Raw genomic sequence first — 20753 nt, forward strand, 5'->3', positions numbered from 1 at the left:
TATATTTTCAAAACACAATGTCTTGAAGTAATTTTTCTATAATTATTTGATGGCAGATTATGTATGTACAATGTATATTATGGGAAATATCAACATGCATTTAATAATATACATTTGCATGCATGCAATTCCTAACCTGTCGAAACTTCATCAATCTCTAAAAGTAATTAGATTTATTTAAATTCCATGTCTGATCATTTTTTCATTTTATGTAAAACTAACCTATTAATATTTTTGTATAATAATTATTGTAAAGGATTTGTTTGCATTAACTTAAATTATGAAGTACATGTAAAAGCATATAAAAGAATTTTTTTTAAATCATTAAATCTTAAATTCTTCTTAATATCTTATTTCATATTTGCTAAAAAAAATAAACTTCATGAATATTCAACTTGATTATTCATTGCCACATTAAACTTTTCTAACAAAAAAGAAGAGCCCATACATGTTTGATTTCCTCATACATTTTAACCATTATTTTAATTGTTTACATACCAGGAAAGCTGGAGTTGGGTTAGCTTTGTGTTTCTCAAAGTCTATTTTACTTTCTTCTTCATAGATTATATTGCTTATAATTTCCTTTGTTTTCTGTGATTTATTTGGATTAGCACAGGCATACTGTAACCTGGAAGCTTCCATCAATCTTTCCTGTAAAATAAAGAAACTGTTTTACATACACAGTTTGTGTCCTGTAAGGTTGTTCCATCATGGTGTATTACAACTGTTATGTTAGAGTGGCTCTGTTGATGACTGTATACAAATAAGGCAACTTCTAATGTCTTAAGTCTAGAGGCCACAAGGCAATTTTAGACAAAAATAAAACAAAAACTAGTGTGAAATTACTGATAATAAACTAAATGTTCTAACAATAAACAAACAACTCTGAAAATCTTAACCTGAATGCACTAGCATTCATCTTGGAGGACAAAACCTCTTGAGAAAAAACTTCAACATTTTATAGACCAATGGGGAAATATGTGGTATTGTATTGAGACTCTATGGTGCCTTCCCCAATATGATTTTAGCTATGGACCCATTTAATTCATATATTCCTGTAATTCCTCACATCATTCATACCGTAAAGTTTATTCAGTCAAATACATTGTATTGGACACTTGTTCTGATTTGCTGTTGAAGAATGGTATTATAAATTGTAAATATCATTTGTCTTACAACAACTATTATTATGTCATTGGTATACTATCCATGTTTTTGTATGTTATCAACCATTCATTAGACTATGGTGTTGGCATATGAAAATATTACCCAGAATGCATTCGATTTTTAAATGGTGAATAATACCAGAATGCTAAAAAGGTTTCTGATTTTAAGGTTTTTACATTTTTCTAAATATGAGAACAACAAATGAAACAAATTTGCCTGCAATGAGACGTATTTGTCTCATGTTAAGTCAGCCATTTTATATTTACCTCTGCCCTTCTTCTATTAGCTTCCTTGGTTCTCTGTATCATCTCTAACTCAACAGGTTTATCATACAGGGTTACAGGAGCTGGTTTGTGTTTCTTTAACTTTGGTATCTTAAATAAAATAAAAGGAAACTTAGCTAATGAAAAACTTAAAATTTTACATCAAAACTAGTATCAAAGAATAAGCAAGAACAGCCAATCACAAAGCAATCAGCACTTAGCTCTCAACATTTGAGGAAACAACACATTTTACTAAAGACAACCATTGAAAGGTTCAATATAGCATCAAAAATGAAACAATAAATAGAGAAAACACTCCCACTTAGAAATGGATCACTGATGAAGTTAGACACCTAACATCCACACTCATGGATGTGCTGGGATGTGTTTATTTGCAACATCTTAGATTCATTGGTTTCATGCATATTTTTAAAGTGCAAGGTTAAATGGGGTCTACTTTGATGAATCTACAAAAATTACCTTATACAATTTTGATTTTTTACGTGATTTCAAGCAGTGGTGGTATTTCCAAAACATATATCCTGTAAATCTGATCTGAAAATGTTTTCTTATGTGTACATGAACAAACAAAAAACACTAGTTTGAATATCAACATTGTTTATAAATAACCTTGGATAGGCAGTATTGGCATCAGTTTATACAAATAATTAACTATGATCAAAGTACTAAGCAATCAGGTAGACTAGTATTTTCTAATGAGAAGTCTGTCATGATATAAACAATATTATTCTCTTTACAAAAAAACCATTGACTTACAGGTTCAGGTACAGGAATACTTCTAGGTCTGGGCTGTGTTATGTTAAAAGGTCTGGTCTCTGGAAAAGACAGAAAAGGACCCATTTGATTCAGTAAAAGTCAAGGTTTTTCTGAATTGGTCTATATGTTTATTTTTCTATAGATGACACATTCAAAAACAACAGCAGAAGGTCTAAGTTAAATTGTGATGTTGCCTCACAGTCTCATTGACATATATTAAAAAAATCATCCTTAATTCATATTACATGTATTATATTCCTCATATTCATTTGTTTTTTAATTGAATTGAATGTTTCCTCAATAAAGGAACCTAAAATATGAATACAATTTGCTATAAAATTTTGAGATAAATGTTTCTATTAAAATAGAAATTTCATATTAAACTAAGGGAAATAACTCAAACTGCCTTAAGACTTTGTAATACCGGTAGTGTGTCAATGTTTACTGTTTTGCATGATAAATGTTAGAGATTATTTACCTGTGACAGAGCCTGCTCTAGATTTAGGTTTTAATCGGTTATCTATGGTGCTTTTCATCATTGATAACATTTCATCAATTTCTGGCATCCATCTGAAAGAAATTACAATTTAAATTAAGCTGAAAAAACAAAATGTATTACATGAAATAGTTTCCTAACCTATTTGGTAGAACTAAAGAGAAGTATCTAATTAGATTGTTTTACAAAGGGAAGCTGCAATCAATTCTTTCATCATCAAAGTTTATTCCCTAGTTCAATCATTTCTTTCCCTGTCCTTTATCTTGGTAAGGATTTGAGGTATCCCTTCCCCCCCAAAAAAAAACATATTCAAAATTTCTTAAAAGCACTGAAAAATAGAGGGCATATTTCAAAAAACATTTTAAATTAAGTCACAGTACACAGGAAATATGTCTAGAGAAACATTTCATAGATGACAATACATACCCTTAAGTGGAGAAAATTGAATAAATTTAAACTCAAATAGTTTGGGCAACTTATAAAAATAGCATAAGTTATAAAACAAGATGTGATGAATAATTTTATTCATACCGGTATATGTTTTTATTTTAGTTATGTTCACTACTCTGTACACATGACTCAGTTTATATTATTATCAAATATCTTAACTAAGACTTAACCATAATGTGATAGGAAAATTAGTATGGTTTTTTTTTAACATAATTGTTTAATTGCTATAACTCAAATTATTTGTTCCTTAAATAGTGATCCCTTATTTCAAAAACTGCTGATAGTAAAATGTGTTTCCTAAAGAAGGTTAAGGGAACAAAACCTATTTAAAACAATGAATGGCCTTCAATTGAAGTAAAAAATTACATTTTTTCATATCTACGTTTTAGTGGTTATTTTTAACCACAACAAATAAAACTAAACAAGTGACTACACATCGATAATCAATTATGTTCAATGAGATCTGATTCATAAAAATTTAAAACTCTCAAGGTCACGTTACTATAAAAAGTATATAGTGGTATTTTTATTGATCAGTGACCTTGTTACGATAAGCAAAACAAATGTTTGGGTATTAATAGCTGACAAAGTTTGTTGACAAATATTTACACGACTAGCCTGAAGTGTTGGGAATAACTATGCAGGGAGAAACGTCTTGTTATCTAGACCTAGAAGTCAACACTACAGTTGACCGATTATCTGGTCAGATGTTCAAAAAAGTTTAGCTCAAAGGCAGTGACCTTTTAAAATAAACTATTATTTTAAGTGTTATCAGACTGATCTGTGTTAAATAAATGGTACCAATTTGGTTCTATATATATGATAAATATGATCACATAGAACGAATTCTGACCTATGAATAATTTGTTTCTCTTCAATGTAATGCTCTGTTTAATATATCTATATAGCTACCAAAATATTTCCTGTTTTTATTGGCAACTTGAGAGGTCTATTGTGTTTAAAATAGGGAAGAGAATATTCATGCTATTTATTAACTTAAATCTGACTGTAATTCTTTTTATTTATGTTAAAGGCAGAAAAGTATTTACTATAATTGGAAGTTTCCCTTAAATACTATGTTCACTCCAGAAATATTTTGGTAAAGCATCTTCAAAATTAGCATGAGACAGCCTTTCTTTGTAAGATTATCTCTTGTGGAGCATATAAAATTCTCTGTAAAGTTGTCTTTTTCTCTTACTGTGGATTCATTTATTTTCATGGGTACCAAATTTCGTGGATTGAGAAAAACTTTCATATAGCATTCGTGTGGATATTATAAAGTCTCCATACAACCTAATAGAAAAATGTGTTATTTGTGGTTTACCTGTGTCCACAAAATCCATGCAAATTATTACTCATTTTAATGCAACAACATTTGTAACGTTCATTTTGATTGGATAACGTTACTTATTTACATGGCATCAATTGACAATTGATGCTATGGGATGTACACGCAAGCGCAGACGGCATATGACAGATTTTAAATACATGTTTTAACGTTATTTTCTGTTCGAATCATTAGAATGGAGATAACAATATTGTATGTTAAGCTCCGACGGCATCAATTGGGGATTTGATGGTCACAAATACCTGTTTACTGTCTCCGCTAACGCGTTGCCAGTAAACTTAATTTGCGACCATCAAATCCCCAATTGATGCCGTCGGAGCTTAAAATACAATACAGTTATCTCCTAAATGAAGAATAATGAATCAACGGTACTTTATATGAAAAAAATATATTTACAAAAAAGGAATAACAGGAATAGCCAAAAAACATTAGGCCACAATTACTATCCTTATTTGACTTCTCCTAAATAACAAACATACAATGAAAGGAACAAAACATGGTCTATGATGATATTTAGGTCATTTTAATACAAACCAAAGCAAATTTAATATTACAAATACAATCACAATAACAACTTTGTATACATGTACATGCAGGTGATTTAAAATAAAACACAAAATCATTGTTTGAATTTGTAATAGCTTTAATTATGTATACATGGAGTTCACACCTAGTACTTTATTGAGGTAAATAGTACTTCAGACATAAATACCATTCTGACCTCTTGTTTTGAATTACCTGTCAACGTGAAGAAAAATATGTAAGCACAGCACTAATTTTAGTCAAAATTTTGATGGGACATAATTTACACCTTAAAAATTAGAGATCATACTCTCTTAAAATAAAAAAAATCTGTAATCAAGTTCATCTCCAGAGGCGTAGTTAGAGTGTTTCATGGAGCCCTGGACCTCCCTTTTGGTTCATTAGATAGGGAAACAATGAAACATAACTGGAACAGGCCACCTCTTAGGCAGTGAGTGAACATTTCTGGATACGCCACTGATCTTATTCAAACAAATATTTCACTACAATGGTAGATTTATAAGCAATTGATAAATATTAAATTAAATTAATGTAATTTTATATCCTTTTTCATTGACCTGTTTAATTATCACGAACATTTTATTATTAGATTTGGTATTAAAATGATTAATAAGTATGGTTGCATACCACCAGCAATAACAATACTGAAACTAAAATATCAATTAATGAAACCTGTCTTTACATTTAACAAGAGTGCACACGCAGAAATGTCTCGCCTTCTTTAATATAAAGCTTTATTACAACTGTCACATAAACTTAACATTAACCAAGAAAACTAAACATTGACCAATGAATCATGAAAATGAGGTCAAGGTCAGATGAACCATGCCGGGCAGGCATGTACAGCTAACAATTCTTCCATACTACAAATATAGTTGACCTTTTGCTTATAGTTTAAGAAAAACAGACCAAAACACAAAAACTTAACACTGAGCAATGAACCGTGAAAATGAGGTCATGGTCAAATAAAACCTGCGCAACTGACATATAGATCATAAAATATTTCCATACACCAAATATAGTTGACATATTGCATATAGTATCCAAAAAGAAGACCAAAACTCAAAAACTTAACTTTGACCACTGAACCATGAAAATGAGGTCAAGGTCAGATGACACCTGCCAACTAGACATGTACACCTCACAATCATTCCATAGGCCAAACATAGTTGACCTATTGCATACAGTATAAGAAAAGCAGACCAAAACACAAAAACTTAACTATAACCACTGAACCATGAAAATGAGGTCAAGGTGAGATGACACCTGGCAGTTTGACATGTACACCTTACAGTCCTTCTATATACTGAATATACTAGACCTATTGCTTATAGTATCTAAGATATGGACTTGACCACCAAAACTTAACCTTTTTCACTGAACCATGAAAATGAGGTCAAGGACATTGGACATGTGACTGACGGAAACTTCGTAACATGAGGCATTCATATACAAAGTATGAAGCATCCAGGTCTTCCACCTTCTAAAATATAAAGCTTTAAAGAAGTGAACTAACGCCGCCACTGTAGCCGCTGCCGCCACGCCAGATCACTATCCCTAAGTCGAGCTTTCTGTGACAAAAGTTGCAGGCTCAACAAAAATGGGGAAAAAGTCCGGTGCATATTATTCTTTGTTGTGATGGTTTGTCATTAACAGAACCTCACAACAAAAATTAATGACACAAAATAGAATAAATAAAATAAAATAGTCAAAACAACTTGTCAAATTTCCATAATGTCAACTGTCTGGTAATTGTGATAAACTTAGAATTGAGAAATTAATATTCATTACACAGTTTTCAAAGCAAATACAAACTTTTTAAATGTAAATTTGGAAGATTTATCATGTAAACACATTATGTATTCTTGTGATATTTCTGTGTTAAATGTCTGCAGGTAAAACTTGGCCAGCTCTACATGTTTTTAAATTAATGTCAATTTTCAAATAAACATGTCACTCAGAAATAATAAAATAGTTTTCAATTAACATGATGTTAAATGTCCAACATTAAAATAACACTTGTTTAAAAATATAATGAACAAATTTAGTATTTCAACTTGAATTTAAGACCAAGTTTTTAAAGAAGTAATTGAAGTGGTGAGTCCTGCTAGGGGCATCAAATTGAATCAAGATATCTCTTGCCAAGAAAAAAACAAACAAAAAAATTAAATGCATTAAATATTCCTTTATATCTCAAAATATACTTTATTACTTTTTGTAACAGTGTTGGAAGTTCATAGATTGAAGCTTGATTACAGTTGCTTTAGTAATCTGAGATTCCAAATAATAAACAAATGATATATGAATCAATGTCTAAAATTACCATTTTGAAATAATGGAAAAAGGGAGCAAATTGTCTTCAAGCATTTGTCAAGTGATATTTGTAGAAAAAAATTAATCTTCATGGGGAAATAGAATGCAATGACATACTATGCACACTTCTATTATAAGTGGAATTTCTGAAACAAAGTTAAATTTGTTTGCTGGAGTCAACAGTAAAGCTTTTAAAGAGTATGCCAGCCTTTAAAGAGTTATATAATGCCATTGTAATAAGAAAGCAATCCATTTTTTTGCATATCCTACCTTTGTAATGGTGACAACAGTGATGTTTGTACGAACACATGTTCATAGTATTTCTCCCAACCATATCCTAACTTTGTAATGGGGACAACAGTGATGTTTGTACGAACACATGTTCATAGTATTTCTCCCAACCATATCCTACCTTTGTAATGGTGACAACAGTGATGTTTGTACGAACACATGTTCATAGTATTTCTCCCAACCATATCCTAACTTTGTAATGGGGACAACAGTGATGTTTGTACGAACACATGTTCATAGTATTTCTCCTAACCATATCTTACCTTTGTAATGGGGACAACAGTGATGTTTGTACGAACACATGTTCATAGTATTTCTCCCAACCATATCTTACCTTTGTAATGGTGACAACAGTGATGTCTGTACAAACACATGTTCATAGTATTTCTCCCAACCATATCCTAACTTTGTAATGGGGATAACAGTGATGTTTGTACGAACACATGTTCATAGTATTTCTCCTAACCATATCCTACCTTTGTAATGGTGACAACAGTGATGTTTGTACGAACACATGTTCATAGTATTTCTCCCAACCATCTTTAATCCAAGTCAACAAATTCCTCTCATTCAGGAAAAATGATAAAAACTACAAAACAATATATACATATCTTCAATTTAATCAACACCAAAGACATTCAACTAAAAGGGGTATGCTGTAAGACTGAAGATAAGTCCTTTTCTGTACAAATTTATATTCGTTTTTTTTTTTCATAACATTTCTTATATTGATATTCTTCAATTTGAAAATGTTTGCCAATCTTCCCATGTAATTTCTTATTTCTCACATTTAGTGCCATCAAGACCTGACATATATGTACTCTATTGATATTAAGGTATAGGCACACCACATAATTTGAAAGTCAGAGTAGCTGAAGACCAAGAAATGAAAAGATGACATAAATAATATCTAAATAATTTAGACACATATGTGTATTTGGTTTATGAAAGTCATCCATATCTAATTTGATGATCTGTATAATAAACAGAACTACCACTCACTAATTCTAAATATTTACATGTTGTTTACTCACAATATGATTTATTTTATATGTGGTCTGACCTGATCTCATAACCTTGATGGTCTTACCTTATTTAGAAATAACAACAAATAAACAAAAATGTATAGCTGATATCTGGACAAATGTACTGTTTGGTTACAGTATAATTTTATTCTTAGATCTTATCTAAAACTGAATAACTATTTCTAAACCATTCTCTAAGATTGTGTGAATATGCTGAGCTCTCATAATTTTTTATATTTTTTATAAAAAACAAGAAATGAAAAACAAATTATAATTCACCAGAAATATAAACATTAAAAGCTTAAATATAGCTGCAAGTTTGAAAGCAATTATGTAATGGTTTGTGCCTAAAAATTAAATTCAAAATTCAAGTGTTTTGGTGTTTTATTCAAATTTCAAGTCGTTTTTTTAAACATTTTTTTGTTTCACATGCATAAAAATATGTACATGTAAGTGAATCACTGGTTTTATGAGTATTACTTACCCTATACATTTTGTTGATATCTTGTGAGCTAACAAACTTTCTGAAGTGAGCCATTCCAAGTTCATCTAATCTGAAGGTTGCCAGGTAACAAATTACTGAAATATTAAATTTTTAGATAATCATACACTTGAAAATAAACTTACCGCTCAAAACATAATTTTCTTAAAAGTGAGGTCTTAAGACAAGTAAACCATGGTGCAGATTAATATTAATTTACACACACATCATATATATAAACAGGATATTCAAAAAAAATCATGACATAACAGCTAGATTCTTTCAAAATAACAAATTTATGTACATGTACTTAACTCCATGGCAAAATTGAATAGAGTGGGAAATGTCTGTCATTCCTGACTTGATATTAGTTCCACCAAAAAGTCTTGGGTTGAACATGATTTAATGGTCTGCAGAGTGTTGACTCAGAGGTCTCTATTTTATGGAAACCAACATGCTTCCAAAATGTAGAAAATTACAATATCCGTTTTTTTCTAATTACCAAACGTTATCACTAAATATTTTTAAATTATTTTCCATATTAGTACTTTTAAAATTATCCAAAGACTCTCATATCGTCTGAGACATTAGATGGAATCTTATATGGGTCATGGAATGATATCAGGATTGTCATGCAAAATAATCAGTTAAAATCTCTTTATCATACAAATCCAACAAAAGTGTCTATTAATCTACATTTCACATAGGCAGATCCAGGGGGCCCTATCCCCCCTTTTGTTGGAAAAATTTGGTTGATTATATAGAAAATCACTGAAGCATGACTGGAGCGGGCCCCCCTTAGGAGAAGTTCTGGATCAGCCATTGTTTCATTAATAATACCATATCTAATTTTTTAACAAAGTATAAGCATATCACCATGCCATAATCATTAAGCTTGCATCCATATCGATGTAACTTTAAGAATTTATGTTAATACTGTAATTCATCAGAGTAACAAGTAAGACATTCATAAGTTGCCAGATTAGAAATAAAATATAAGTGTAAAACAACATCTACACAGATCTAAGTTTCAATTGATTAGTTTTTGCTTTAGGCTGCAACAGCACAAAGTAGCTATATAGCAGCAATCTCAGATTCAAAGCTATGTGAACTTAGCTAGACATCAATTGTTTTCTATACTTACCATGATATAGATTCTGTTCTGAACGAAGTGTAGTTTTTCCATCTTTATTGTAAAAACCATTAAGGACAACTTCCATTAAGTTGGAATATCTCACACATTCAGAAAAAACCTCAACAATAAAAGTTTGATCACTTTCATCAAAGATCTGAAATAAAAATGGACTCAATTAAAATGCAAATGCTTTGTTATATTTTTCAGGATGAAACAATTTTCAGACCAATTCTGATGTCAAACAAGATAAGACAAGCTCCTTACTTCTTTCTCACAAGAAAAAGAAATAGCTCTCTCTCTCTTTACAATGAAAATCAATTATGTCCTTACTGGATATGTCAAATTTTGAATTGCAACTTCTAGTGTCATGTTTTTGAACAGAAATTTGGAAGAGAATCTTGGTATGCTAACCACTAGGTGTCTTTTTTTCCTTTTTTTTTTTGTTATAGGGTTGCTGTCTTATTGTAGTTTACCCCACAACTTTAATTTGTATTTCAGCTCCATTCTAAATGAGACATCACAATATGTCATATCTATACATATAGAAAACCTCCACATTAAAATTGAATGATTTTTTAAACAATTACCCCATTTTCTTTCAGATATCTGTTGACATGTTCCTCTACAGATTGTGTATCCACATTATAAGTATTCAACACTTGGACACAGTGGACAAATAACTGCTTGTGATTCTGTGTCATATCTACAAAAACAAAGGTTGATTTAACAGAGGCTAGCCTGGTTGCAAAACAAACAACACAAAGATGTTAACAATTGAAAAACAACTTATTTTTGATGATACTTTATTTCCTGTGCTGCCTTTTTTATTCAACTTTGGGACAACAACTGAATTTAAATTATATAACTTAATTTCTTCTCTCCTAAAATAATCAGTAATGCTCATTTGGTTTGAATATCCTAGGCCTCCATTCTGAAAGTTACCTGCATCTTGTATCAATGTTAAAATAAAATTTTCCCTACCTAGCTTCCCTATTTTTTCAGCTTTAAAGAAAAAAGCATACTGGTATACATGGGTTTTTTTTGTCTTATACATTTGTACATATGCCATCTTTATTTTCCAACTTTTCAAATTTAAATTTTTGGGTTTTTTTCTTCCAATTTTAAAAATTATATATACCATTGGGGTGTAAAACTACAACCTTGGGTTTTCTGCTTCAATCCATTTGAACATAAAACTAGTTTCCTTAAGGCTGCATCAGTACCAACTTTAAGATTTTATTGTCAAAATCCACAGTAAGAGATTACAGTCAGAACAAAAATAAGATTCAAGTGATTATCAATTTTGAATTTATACAATAAAAAAAAGCAGAATGAAGTGTCAAAAGCAATTACTGTGGATTCATTTATTTTCGTGGGTGCCAATTTTCGTGAATTCACGAAAAATTGCATTTTCATGGATATTTTATTTCGTGGTTTTTCAAATTTCTACATACAAGACTCATAGAAAATTTGTCATTTGTTGAACATTTGATTTCGTGGTTCACCTGTTCCAACGAAACCCATGAAATTGGTACCCAAGTCAACGAATAATAATAAATCCACAGTAATACTCAACAAAGCTTAACCCTCTTGCTGCCAGTAATTACAAATGTAAACTATGTTGCAGTTCATATGCCAAAAATTCAGCAGCTTTACATTTGTAGCGTCCCATGACCAACAATGATGTTACATTGGGATGTATTGAAAGAATTTTAACAAGGTTTAATCTTCTGTAAATTATTTTATTTGAAAAAGATACAGAACTGAATATTTAATGTGTCTCTCTGGCAACAAAAGGGTTAAGAATAAGATGTTATGTACATGTATGATCAGATCATAATTTTTTGTACATCATATGAATATGTACTATTCATGTTCTTTAAATGGAAACTGTGATATATGACGTCAAAGTGCATTCTTAATAGCATGAAAACCTAATATGAGGCAGGTGTTACCTGTGAAAATGGATGAAGTCATAATCAATTACTTTTTTTTTTAATTCTAACATATTTTAATGTTTAAAAAGAAACAGAAATGTCGTAATATTTCAGATTTTGGTTCTATAGTCAGAGATTTTAGATGGGACATAATTATAGTCATTAACATCATTTTCAATATAAACAAAGAGACGCTATCATCATGTACCTTTTTTTTCATATCAAAGAATAAATAAAATGAAATTGTTATTATGCTCATTCCTATATAATTTAATTTTGGATGTAACGCATCTTCTGATTGGCCGACGTTATTTTGCTATCAGACCATAGACATAATTTAGTCATGTGACCGTGACGTCATCAACGTTTTTTCAAGGTTTTCTACATTTAAAATGGGATTTAGAATTAAATTATAAGAAATGACTGTAATATTTTTTCTGTCTATTCGAAATAACATAAAAAATGTGGTGCACACTGTTAAATAACCTGCTACGCGCGTTATTCAGTGTGCACCAAATTTTTTATGTTATTTCTTCATAGACAGAAAAAATATTACAGTCATTTCTTAAATATCAAGGTGATAAAGTCCCCTATAGATGACAGTCATACAGAAGAAAAATATATAAAAAAAAAATATATATATATAATTTCTAATGTAAATGTACTACTGAACTCAAACTGGTTCAGGTTTTTTTTTTTAACTTTTAATTTTCCCGCATTTGCGCAGAAATATCCTTCTTTTTTCTGGTCTCATTTGACATGAGACTTTGAGTATCACTAATAACAGGACCAACATCTAAAAAGTTACAGTATTTCCCTTTTTTTTTTAACATTAAAATATGTTAGAATTAAAACAATAAATAATTGATACAGACTTTGTTCGCTTTCACAGGTAATGCCTGCCTCATATAACTACACTAATAAATATATATCCTACTCAAATTATCATGACAAATTTTTCTGCGTAAATGCGAGAAAAAAAAATAGTTAGAAAAAAGAAAATGATTTTAAGTTCATACATGACAATGGAAATTATATTTAATCTTTTTATTATTATTATTCATTTTTCTACTGTTATCATGGTTATAGGGGACTTTGTCCCCTTATAAAGTCCCCTTATAATACGAGGATAATTATACAACAGTTGGTCGAATTTCATATGATGAATATTTTTTAATAAGGGGACAAGGTCCCCTAAAATGGTAGAAAAAGCAATGAAAAAAAAAATTAAATTGGGAAATTTTCACTAAATTTTCATTCGACTAATGAACTCAAAATCGTTAACTTTTTTTCAGATTTTTTTAGTTTCCTGCATTTGTGCATTTTCTCGTTGTCATGAGACTTTGAGTAGTATAGTAAAATGATTATATAGGAACTCAAGGAAGACAATACTAATTTCATTTATTTTAATAACTCTTTGTCTTTGATATGTTCTTTTATTATTTGTTCATGAACATTAATAATGTGTTAACTGTTGATATTTAGTCTTTTTTTTTTCTTCGCTGTGAATACCACTGTCACTATAATATAATTATAATCAATTTAACTATTGTCAATTTATTGTCTTAATTTTGTATGCCATAACCATTTAATGTAAATGTGTTTGTGCTAATAAATATTGTCTATTGTCTATGAATAAACTTAACCTGAATCCGGGTCCGTTCGCGCCCATTCACGTTCGCACCCACTCATGTTCGCCCCCTTTCACCTTCACACCCTACATGTTCGCACCCAAAGTCCTTTCGCACCCTACATGTTCGCGCCCAATTTTAATTGGTTTTGTGTTTAGTAACTTTGTAATTAAGTTTTGGCAAGTGTATTGTTATGAGTATATTTGTTGTCATTGTCTCAAAATAGAGTGAGACAGCATTTTTTTTTTGTGTTGAATAAATCTTAATCATGTTTTGGATATTGTATTGTTAAAAAAATAATAATCCTTTCGAAATATATTGGGATTCTGTCAACGTATTATTTTGTTTTGAATAACTCTTTTAAATCATGTTTTGGTTAGTGTATTGCTATAACTTTGTTTCATTGACTTGTTTCAAAATAAAGTTAGATTCTGACTACGTTTTTTTGTGTGTGTTGAATAAATTTTATCATGTTTAGGTTATTATAGTGTATGGCTATATTTTAATGTTTCAGATTAAAGGGACCAAGCTGTTAAAAACAATTATCTTTTGTGTTTTTCATTTAAAATCTTCAATGTTTTACTCATACCAAGCTAAATACATTCAGTATTTACACCAAAGCAATTTAAAACAACAATCATGATTTTCCAATTATTCAACTGGAATTTGAATTAAAATTTAGGCGCGAACGTGTAGAGTGCGAACGGACCTTGGGTGCGAACGTGCGAGGTGCGAACGTGTAGGGTGCGAAAGTGTATTTGGCGCGAACGGACCTGATACCACTTAACCTGATGATAGCGTTTCTTTGTTTACATTGAATATGACGTCATCACTGAAATGTGGGTCTCATTGGGGTCTAAGTGTGACGCAGGATTGCCATTTTTTTGTAAGCGGGACACGGAAAGTCAAATTATTGTGTCGTGAAAACAGGAAATGACGTCTAGCGGGAACAGGGAAATGACAAAAAAAAAATGAAAATTGCTTACGTACATAGTGTAAGCGGGATTCAGGAATCCGGGATTGGAACCCCCCAATGAAACAACCTTAAATCCCTAACAACAGAACCAAAATTTTGAAGTTAAAATATGTGTGAATTAATTAAAATAATTCATACAGACTTTGCGACTTTGTCCCCTTTCACAGGTAATGCCTGCCTCATATTAAATTCTGTAGTCTGTATTATACATCAATTGGTTGATCTCACTGTATGTTAAATGGGATATTGTACTTGAATTGAGGTATATTCCATAATATTTTGAAATTTCCTAACCAGTATATAGAGCTCGTATATGTGATTATGTCTCTGTTGTCGTGTTGATACCCCCAAAACACCACCGACAAATTTTCTTTTTATTTAGTTTGTTACATTTTGAATATTATTTTTATAAACATACTCTTGGTAAAAAATTGCAATTGCTTTAGGATTCCCGGTAGATATGGTTAACTGACTTAAATGTTAGCTAATTTCATCAAAGTTTCGTGTTTAAATTTTCGTAAACACTTTTACATGGAGGTCGCCATTTGCAGTATCCTTGGCAACAGTAAACTTGTCTTTATTTGATTATTTCTAATTGTATTTATACAATGTGATATATATTCTTACCTTATGTGTATTTAAACACCTTTTCGTAAGCTCTAAAGCAAGTTTAACGTATTTTATATGCGCTTTTGTATTGTTTTTGATTTTTGAGATTCAAACATTTTACTGACGTCGAATAAGATATATCTACAAAGAGTTTTTTTATATAAACTAAAACATTACAGACGACGGAACCCCTCTGTAGTCAATGCGGAGTCATTGCATATATGCAGGGTCCTACTAAAATGCGCCCGGGAGCGCCCGGGTGAAGAAAAAGCGCCCGGGGAAAAGAAAAAGCGCCCGGGGAAGAAAAAATAGCGCCCGGGGAAAAGAAAAAGCGCCCGGGGAAGAAAATTAGCGCCCGGGGAAATTATATAGATATTTTATTGGCATGAGACAACTTTGTGTCCGGCGATGATATAAGTTATGCACATTGATTTTTTTTTAATTTTAGACAAGTAATTTGTAAATTAAGATAATAGATATTTTTAATAAAACACAAAAACAAGTATAAATGTTTCAATTTTAACAATAATATATGAAAAGGCCTACTATTTCGAAAGACAGATAGTAATGGATCACAGTTTATGTTGAAGATTTATAAAATGTAAGACATCAAAGACATGTTTTTCAAAAACGATACCAAAATGAAAAATGTAATAAAAAAAATTTCAAAATTAAAGAGTAACACATAATAAATCAGAAAATAAAGCGGTACTATACATGTACCGTAGTTAAAAAAGGGGGTAAAAAGCAGGAGTTTTGTTTAAATTTAAAACTAAGCATTAAAATCCTGATAAGCATTGCCATTAAAACAGTTGTAGTTTTATAAAAAGATATCATATATCCTAATCAGCATCTGCACAAAAAAAGGTGTTCACCATGCAGTTGCTAAAATATTAGACCTCAGGCACTGATTATTTTTTTTTAAAGTAACAAAATATACGTTTTGATCGAGGACAATATCGTTCATGATTCTTCTATATACTCTCATTTATATTTATTTACTTATTTATATACAATTTTGAAATCTAAAATGCAAAAGTGCAAGAACCGGCACTTTAGATGTTGCATTGTACATATCCCAATTTATATTAAGGACAAAACAAGCAATGATTTTTTTTACGGAAAAAATTTATTGTTATATAATATTATTATTTTATTCTCCCCGGCGCTAATTTTCCTTCCCCGGGCGCTTTTTCTTTTCCCCGGGCGCTTTTTCTTTTCCCGGGCGCTCTCGGGCGCTCCCGGGCGCTCCCGGGCGCTTTTTAGTAGGACCGTATATGCAGTAGTACTTATGATAAGCACAATCATATAGATCATCAGTAATACCAGGGACTTTATATACTAATACTAGTATAGAAAGTACCTGGTAATACAAAGCAAACTTGAGCAAAGCCAATGATGATCACATAGAAGACATAGAAGCAAATATAGTTATGAGCGCACATAGTCTAATTAAAGATGATAAAAAAAATATCACAAATACGCATGATGCACACGATAATAAATGCTACTTCAAGGACATATTACTAATGTCACTCAGAATTCCATTACTACACCTTATATACCGTCACGGTCCTTGATCATATGAGCTTTGATCTAATATAAATTAGCACACAACATGTGTACAGCATTTATAAGCACACATTAGCAAAGGTAATAATAAGCAAACATGTAAGAATCAACTGTACATCAAAATTTCATGTTCGCACATACAAGTTGTGTTTAGAATAAAAAATTGAAGTATAACAGTTCAAATTCGCAGCATAATCACAAAGCATTAGTAAGCATATAGCAAACGATGTATAGCCTATAAGCAGATAGCAAATAAGTAAAACTTTTATAACAAAAAAGATGAACTTGAAAAACTGATAAATCCAGACAGAAGACAGCAACGTTTGGTATTCAACGACAATGCGAACATTTTGTTGGTACAACACCAGCTAGATATGTATGATTTTTTAATAATTCAAAGGAGGCCATATTTCTGAACTGAAATCTGGCGTTGAGATTTAAACCGGCAATGTGCTTCCTCATATCTGAATTAATTAAGGTGCTGAAGTTGTTGAACTTTGTACATGATGAACTTATTTTTGAAACAATAAAATCACAAACGCATATAAATTAGTTACCATACATAGTATAAACATGGATACAAATTCAGGTATACATAATGTGTTTACGTGGGAGGTTCTATGGACGATTATTTATTATACTTATATACTTGTACATTTACACAGTATCGTGACGGTTCAGCCAAGATAAACTATTGCTCATCATAAGATCTTTAAAAATATTTAGTCTGTTTACGAAACATATTAACCCAACCACATTCTGTATATGAAGAGTTTTAAAGAACCCATGCATTTGAAATACGTTGTACTGACTTGAAATTAGGGTGATAAAGTATCGTCTTTAATGAAATAGAGAGTGGAAATGGGGAATGTGTCAAAAGACAACCGAGGGCCACCAATGGGTCTTCAACACAGTGAGAGAAGCTTGCACCAGGAGTGATAGACTCATCAGTGACGTTCGAATCAATTTGAAAAAAAAACCCAACATAATATAAACTTCGAAGCTGAAAAGAAACCTCCACATAAAGAGACAGACACCTTTACCATTAAGATTCTTGTTAAATAGCTTATCTGTAAGCAACAACCAATTATCATTGAAAGCATTATACGAAATGTTATCCCTAGATTACTTAGAGATACTTAGAGATATATGCCTGCCCCAAAATGTAGATGCTACATAAAAGAAAAGTATGAATGTGAATACAAAAATCGCCTCTGATGTAAAAAAAAATACGATCTAAAGACTGTACTTGTACCTATTGTATTCTCTCTTTGAAATTCATTGTGATAAAAATGATAATTATAACTGTAGATAATTTTATTCGGGAAAACATGAATTATTTTATATTGTTATTGGTTTTGAACCGACTTTCAGTAACATCGAGCTAGTACTCTTAGGTGGTAATTTGTGTAGTTTTGTTTTTATGTTAGTTGTTGTTTCGTGCCAATCTGATGAGTCAAGCCATTTCCAACTGATTTATATAGTTTGTTCTTATGTTGTGTTGTGTTACTCTACTGTACCAGGTTAGACGTACAGGAGGGGGGTGCAAAACACGCTTATCTCCAGCATATTATTATATACATCTTGACACTAGTCAGATAGACCATAAAGCTTGTGTTTTTATGTAGTTTACTGAATGTCGACTCTAAATGAAACTTTGAATTGAATTGAAAACCCTGTTATTCTGTGCTTTTGAAGCCCCTTATGGGGGTGTCCAATAATAATTTTTTTTGCCAATTTAGTCGCAATATGATTTTTTGTTTGAAACAAGAACTTAGATAATCAACTAATAAACAAAAACAGTCCTAGATTTTTAAATAATCTTATTCCACAACGAGAAGGGAAACCCCATACCGTATGGTCAGTGGCTCAGTATAAAATGCTCCGACATGAAAAATATGAAGCAAATCAATCGAGAAACCCAACGGCCTATCTTAATTACAAAACAATTTACGACAGATATGACAGACATGAACCATCGACAAACACATGACTTGGGACAGGCAGATAATGATAAGTTTAGCCTATATCACGGTATATTTCTAATCAATAATTTAGCTAAAGATTATTTCAGCCAGACTACAGTACAATGCTACTAAAATATAGAACTCAGACAAATAACTTATCACTGATTTTCCTAAGTTGAATTGGAATTGAAATCTTTTAAAATGTTGACGATGGAAGTTTTTAACGACCTTGACTGGCTATATATACAGTCCTTGCACGGTCGGTTGAAATAATGCCTGGGACTAATATACATTTTGTTGTACTTATCAACCGAGATAGTGTACCTCATACGGGCAACGCTGCTTATTTTATGTCAGTCATTTTATGTGCGTACGGAAGTGCGTGTAATATCTTCAGTAGCACCAGGGGACGGTCAACGGTTGGTGTGGGGGTGGGGGTAGGGGTGAGGAGCGGAGGCGTGTAATCCCGGCGATCACTGATTTTAAATTTTAAGACAATGTCTGAAAACGAAGATATCAATATTTGTGATAAATTTTCAAGTTTTCAGAATATGACAATGGAATGCGATAGTGTGAACTATTCCACAGAATGACCAAATTATTTAACTCGCTACAGCTGTATAAATGGCGGAAAAGATTTTCGAAGCAAGCAGAGTAGTTTTGAAAAGCATTTACAATGGCATGTCTAACCTAATAAAATTTAATTATATCCCAAAAATGAATCTTGCAAGTAGCCCTCAAAGTGGGATATTAGGAGAGTGGGTAGAAGGGGGAGAGGGGTGAGGTTACAAAAAGTGGGGATGTTGGATTTATAGGATTATTAAAAGTGGGTAACGAAATAAAGGGGACAACAAAGGTGGGATCTGGAGAAGAAAAAAAAAGAAAAAGAGGAATTTGGGAAAAGGAGCACACCGTGTCACCCCGACAAGGGTCTATAATTCTCTTTGACAGCTTCAGACATAAAAATTTTGTACCTTTTTCAGCTAGATAAAATCCTTTACGTTTACTTAAAATGCATGAGTCCAAAACGACCTGGGTTGTTTTACAAGAAATTTCTTCTCTCTTCTTACAATGTAAAGCCATAGACAAAGTAATGAATACAAAATATATATGATTTTTTATCTCTAAATATTCGTTATCCACATTAGAGAATCATAAGACTATAAACTAGTATGAAGAAAACAACAATTCCAATTGTCAGTAACAAGATTGGACCCCAATATTAAAGATTATCGCTATTTTGTGCATTTTTCTTTTGATCTTTTTTTGTGATAATTTTCATATCATACTTCTCGCTTGAGATGAAAAAATTATCTAGAAACTTGTTCATGTTATGTTCTTTTTTTTTAATTGTTCATGAACATTAATAATGTCACGGTTAACTGTTGATATTTATAGTCTTTTTTTCTTCGCTGTGAATACCACTGTAACTATTGTCAGTTTATTGTTAATTTTGTATGCCATAACCATTTAATGTAAATGCGTTTGTGCTGTATGCCATAACCATTTAATGTAAATGTGTTTGTGCTAATAAAATATTGTATATTGTCTATTGTCTATATAATTTGCTACCCCCTGGTCGGCTGCTGAAGATAATATTACATGCACACACAAATAGTGACATGAGCTTTGTATTGCCCGGAAAAACAGTCCTGGTACTTATCGTTCGGGTAGCCGTACAGATAGCATTGAACTGCCGGCTGAGCTTGTTAATTCCCCGTATAGACCCCCTATAACGGTACTTTCCGGAAAATTGTTATGAATCTTCCGGA

General features: G+C 31.3%; 1 protein-coding gene across 11 annotated transcripts in view; it reads right to left on the reverse strand.

The window, feature by feature from the left end:
* Positions 1 to 15604, reverse strand: part of LOC139520930 (cilia- and flagella-associated protein 99-like) — a 28206-nt gene extending 12602 nt beyond the window's left edge. For 2 of the 11 annotated variants that reach the window (XM_071314021.1, XM_071314016.1), the window contains exons 1-9: positions 15252 to 15397; positions 10877 to 10992; positions 10299 to 10443; positions 9158 to 9252; positions 8125 to 8237; positions 2686 to 2777; positions 2208 to 2266; positions 1434 to 1541; positions 499 to 651 (exon numbers count right to left, since the gene is read on the reverse strand). In XM_071314021.1, the coding sequence (XP_071170122.1) occupies positions 499 to 651; positions 1434 to 1541; positions 2208 to 2266; positions 2686 to 2777; positions 8125 to 8237; positions 9158 to 9252; positions 10299 to 10443; positions 10877 to 10990 (879 nt within the window). In that variant the 5' untranslated portion in view covers positions 10991 to 10992; positions 15252 to 15397. Of the gene's footprint in view, positions 1 to 136; positions 158 to 498; positions 652 to 1433; positions 1542 to 2207; positions 2267 to 2685; positions 2778 to 7627; positions 7728 to 7911; positions 8006 to 8124; positions 8238 to 9157; positions 9253 to 10298; positions 10444 to 10876; positions 10993 to 15127; positions 15231 to 15251; positions 15398 to 15460 lie in introns of those variants that run through there. The other 9 variants (XM_071314019.1, XM_071314020.1, XM_071314022.1 and 6 more) reach the window with 9 other exon arrangements.
* Positions 15605 to 20753: the final 5149 nt, after the last annotated feature.

The sequence above is a fragment of the Mytilus edulis genome, chromosome 4, assembly GCF_963676685.1.
Source record: "Mytilus edulis chromosome 4, xbMytEdul2.2, whole genome shotgun sequence".
NCBI lineage: Eukaryota > Metazoa > Mollusca > Bivalvia > Mytilida > Mytilidae > Mytilus > Mytilus edulis.